Raw genomic sequence first — 4167 nt, 5'->3', positions numbered from 1 at the left:
TTTATTTGTATGAGAGTTGGGAGGGTAAGGAGCTCATTTGTAATAATTTGTCATATCATGTGCTTTTGTTCTTTCTATGTGATTTTGTTCTTTCTGTAAGCTTCACTGGTATATGGTTGTATCACAGAATGAACATTGAATTCTTGTCAATTTGATATTCCAATGACCCTCTTACATTTTCATTTCATAGATCACTATTGGCTTATCTGTCACTCGGTCACACCTATTTTATTTTATTGTACATATACAGACCCTGTCATGCTTCACAAGGACAACACTTTGAGGTTCTGAATTCAGAATATTTCTTACTTATATGCTTAGACACAAAATGGGTTTTCATTGAGAAGCTATATCTATTTTAAGGTACAAGAAATCAGGCTTAGGCATCAATCTTTATATTTTTCAATTGGAGTTATGAGTATAGTTCATTTAGACTAAGATCAATTAGGCTCCCAACCATAATTGTTGTTTACATACATTGAAATAAGAAGAAGAAAAAGGTGGAAGTTAGGCACATGAAAATCATTTAGAATCGTCCATTACATAGAAGTGAAGAACAAATGATCAATGTTCATGGAACTTGTGAGAATGAAAAGAGAATATTCTAGCAAAATCGTACAACCACACAGATGTTTTTTGTTAAGAAGCTAAGCTAGCCCACCCAACCACCACGCAAATGTTAGAATCTATAGAAAGCATACACTACATGTCATGGACTAAATCAACATAACCACAATCTTAACGGTAAACCGCCTCATTATCAGTTTTGAACTGAATTCCCAAAATAAGTGAAACCAAATAGGGAGATGCACATATAGACTTGCAACTGCTGCTTATTTCACAAACTTTCAAAATTAATACTGCAAAGCCAAACATTGATATCTTGGTCTCTCTCTTACATCAAAGTGACATTTTTTTTTGAAGAGTACATCAAAGTGACATAGAATGTTAAATTCATAGCATCAAAATTTTAAAAGACGGACAATGTACGTGTTTAGTAATTCGACAGGCTCATTAGGAGTGTCAAAACTAAGATAAAGAACAAGATCTAGTTAAATGACATCTTGAAGAATTCAGTTAATTGACAGCATAATATTCCAACAAAATTTCTTCATAAGTTTCTTTGTAAGAGTTCAGTAATTGTTTGATATTTTTTTTTTTAAATAGCGAAATTTAATTCACGTCAAGATTGCGCGAGACGCACAAAAACTCGCGGCCAAAACTGAGATACAAGAAAGTGCGCAAAAACAGCACAGCCAAAAACATAAAAGCACCTAGCCACACCAGAACCAAAAAAACCCCAGCAGCTGAAAAACCAGTCAGGCATACCAGACCAGCAACAGGACAGCAACACAGGTGCAAAGAAGCAGGACAGCAGTGAGGCTGTCATATACTCCTAGCCAAAAAAGCAGAACAGCAGCATACGAAAGCCGCAGCACCCGCGTAACAGACCCCAAAAACCACCATTACCGCACCAGACACTCTTGCAGATTCCAAGTCCATTCGTAGTACAAACAAACCGGCAAATTCAAGCGGCTCAAAACCCATCTCCATGCTAACACCTTAATGTCCTCCACCATCTCATCAATGCAAAAAGGAGAATTGTTGAAAATGAAGTCATTTCTAACTCTCCAAATAGTCCAAACCGCGGCGTGCTAAATAATCCGATAACCCTTCTGAATCTTCTTATTCCTTGACAACTCATCCCACCACTTCCAAAGATGAAACAAATCCGGTGGTGGATGAAAATTGAAACCGAGCCATGACAGAAGCTTGGTCCAAACTGCTGTTTCCATAACACAGTTGAGGAAAAGATGATCCGTCACTTTCGGAACCCCATCACACAACACACAGGAAAGAGTGGAGTCCGGTGGAAGGACATGCCTCCTCGATAGGTTGGCTCTAGTCGGTATCCTATCGCGAAGAAGCTTCCAAGAAAAGGCAATCACCTTTGCCAGTGCCGGACTCTTCCAAATATGTGAAAACGCCGACAGCTGCACCTCCGTTCGCGGGACGGTCACCACCAATTCATCCAATTTCCTATACATGGAACTCACCAAAAAGGAACCCTTCTCCTCCAACTTCCACCACCACCTATCTGGCACATCAAGCCTCAGAAAATCCCCCAAATCCTCCAATAACTCACCCAAAATATTGTCCTCCCAGACAAACAGCGGACGCCTCCAAGAGAGGGCCCAGTTCGGTTCCGCATCAACTGGCCCACATAACTCCCCCACTTTGGCCTCTCTTTGGTTAGACAAGTAAAATTGTTTGATATATATAATCCCATGACATCAAAACATCATCAAATACTAATGCCAAAAATCGAACTACTGGAATCCAAGTTGAGGTAAATAAACAATGCAGCTATTAAATCAAATGACAAACAATATAGCATATTCAAAACAAGTATATATAAACAATTTTATATTGAAGACTTTACTTAGACTCCTTTGTAATATGTTTCCTACAGTTGGATCATTCATTTGCATTCTGCAAAGCAATCAGTTAATCATCTTTCTTTAAGGCATTTCAAATAACTTGATATTTTCATCCAGTCAAACGTATACTTTCAAATGGAAAGATAACAGACTTTCAATATAAAATTTATAAAGAAACAATATTCATAATTATAAAATGCTTTATTAATTTTTCATATACTGCATAATCATAATTATGATAATGAGTGATTGACAAACCACTTTTTATTATCCAAGGTAAAATGATCCTAATAAACAGAATCATAAATCTCTTAGTTGAGAACAAGAAAACCAACTAATGATTTACTGGATTTGACAAACCACTTTTTCTTGTAAATTATTCTATTTGATGGTGCTTCTTCAAGACCTAGTTCCTCAACCATGCGTGTACTTAAATCATAGCAGGCTATTTTTTTACCTTTTTTTTCGAAGAATATATCACCATTCCTCCCTGCTCCAATAGGTCTCTCAATATAGAAGGGAAAAGGTCCAATAGTGAAGAGTTTAGTCCATGATTCACTCACACCAAGTTCACCTAAAATCGATATGTCAAAGGTAGTCGTTTTTGGATACCAAGAGATCAAAGCGATGGACCCATTTAACACCACCGATTGTGCCGCCATACCATATTTAAAATTGGGATCTCTTGTGGGTATTGTTATGGGCGTGCTTGTTGTAAAATACACATAGCTGCTGAGGTCAAACGATACCAACCAAAGTTGATCATCATTATTCAACCAATGACAAATTCCATCATTCGTGTATAATATATGTTTGTTTGTATCCGAAAGCATATTGACATCAAGTTTTTCCCAAGTGTTACATCTTAAACTATAAATCTCCCATACATTATCATAGAATATTTTTTCCGATTGCGCTTCTTCTGGTAGATTGAGATAAAAAAGATCTTCTTCACTTAATGGAAAATAATCTAGACACCTAATAATCTTATAGTCATCTCTAACACAGTCATAACCAAATCCATGAAAAGAAATCGAAGTGCTCCAATAAGGTGACACAGACTCCATAGGACTGGAAGGAATGACAACGATTTCATCTCTTGTTGGATTCCACAATACAAGTGTACTGTCATCTGCATTGGAAAGGCAAAGGGTTCCGTTATTAGTGCTAGAACCCCTAATATAAAAGATAGGGTCCTCCTGTTGAAGTGGAGTTGGCAAGTCCAATTTAAGTCTATTCTCAAAGCTCTGACTAGACAGTAAATGCAAAAAGGAGACAGTCCTGCGACCTTTATAGACAACCTGGTGTAGGATGAGTGATGTATCATCGTAGTAGGAGTGAGAAATAGATATGAAATTAGTCCCGAACATGGTGATGAAATACTGGTTTTCAAATAAGAGAGACCATGTTTTGTGTACACATCCAAAACGTTTCAAAGATTTTAAAGGAAGTTTCGACAAAACTAATAATGCAAGATCTTGAGGTATGTGGTTTCTAACCTTTTTTACGGGTATGCTCGCGGTAGTTTTTCGCGTGTATATGTTGGCCTCATGACTAATTTGGGTACCTTTGGGGGGTCTCTTTTGGGAGTTATGATGTCCCCTATATTTGCGGCGCTTTTGTTGTATTTTTTCCCTTCCTTCCCGCGAGAGTTTATTGCTCCTTGCATTGCCTCGACGTGAATAAAATTTTCTATTCAAAAACAAGGAAAAAACGGCCATCGAGA

At 37.4% G+C, this 4167-nt stretch overlaps 2 protein-coding genes across 2 annotated transcripts; both read right to left on the bottom strand.

The window, feature by feature from the left end:
* Nucleotides 1-1655: 1655 nt before the first annotated feature.
* On the bottom strand, nucleotides 1656-2048 carry LOC146919414 (uncharacterized). The gene has a single exon (XM_085711034.1). The coding sequence runs from the start codon at nucleotides 2046-2048 to the stop codon at nucleotides 1656-1658; it is 393 nt and encodes a 130-aa protein (XP_085567160.1).
* A 575-nt stretch (nucleotides 2049-2623) lies between these two features.
* On the bottom strand, nucleotides 2624-4167 carry LOC146919413 (F-box protein CPR1-like). The gene has a single exon (XM_085710584.1). The coding sequence runs from the start codon at nucleotides 4160-4162 to the stop codon at nucleotides 2753-2755; it is 1410 nt and encodes a 469-aa protein (XP_085566710.1). The 5' UTR covers nucleotides 4163-4167; the 3' UTR covers nucleotides 2624-2752.

The sequence above is a fragment of the Medicago sativa genome, chromosome 5 (genome assembly GCF_051527215.1).
Source record: "Medicago sativa cultivar Bolivia chromosome 5, Bolivia_mono, whole genome shotgun sequence".
NCBI lineage: Eukaryota > Viridiplantae > Streptophyta > Magnoliopsida > Fabales > Fabaceae > Medicago > Medicago sativa.
The sequence above is the reverse complement of the archived record's forward strand: the minus strand, read 5'-3'. Positions and strand labels throughout refer to the sequence as shown.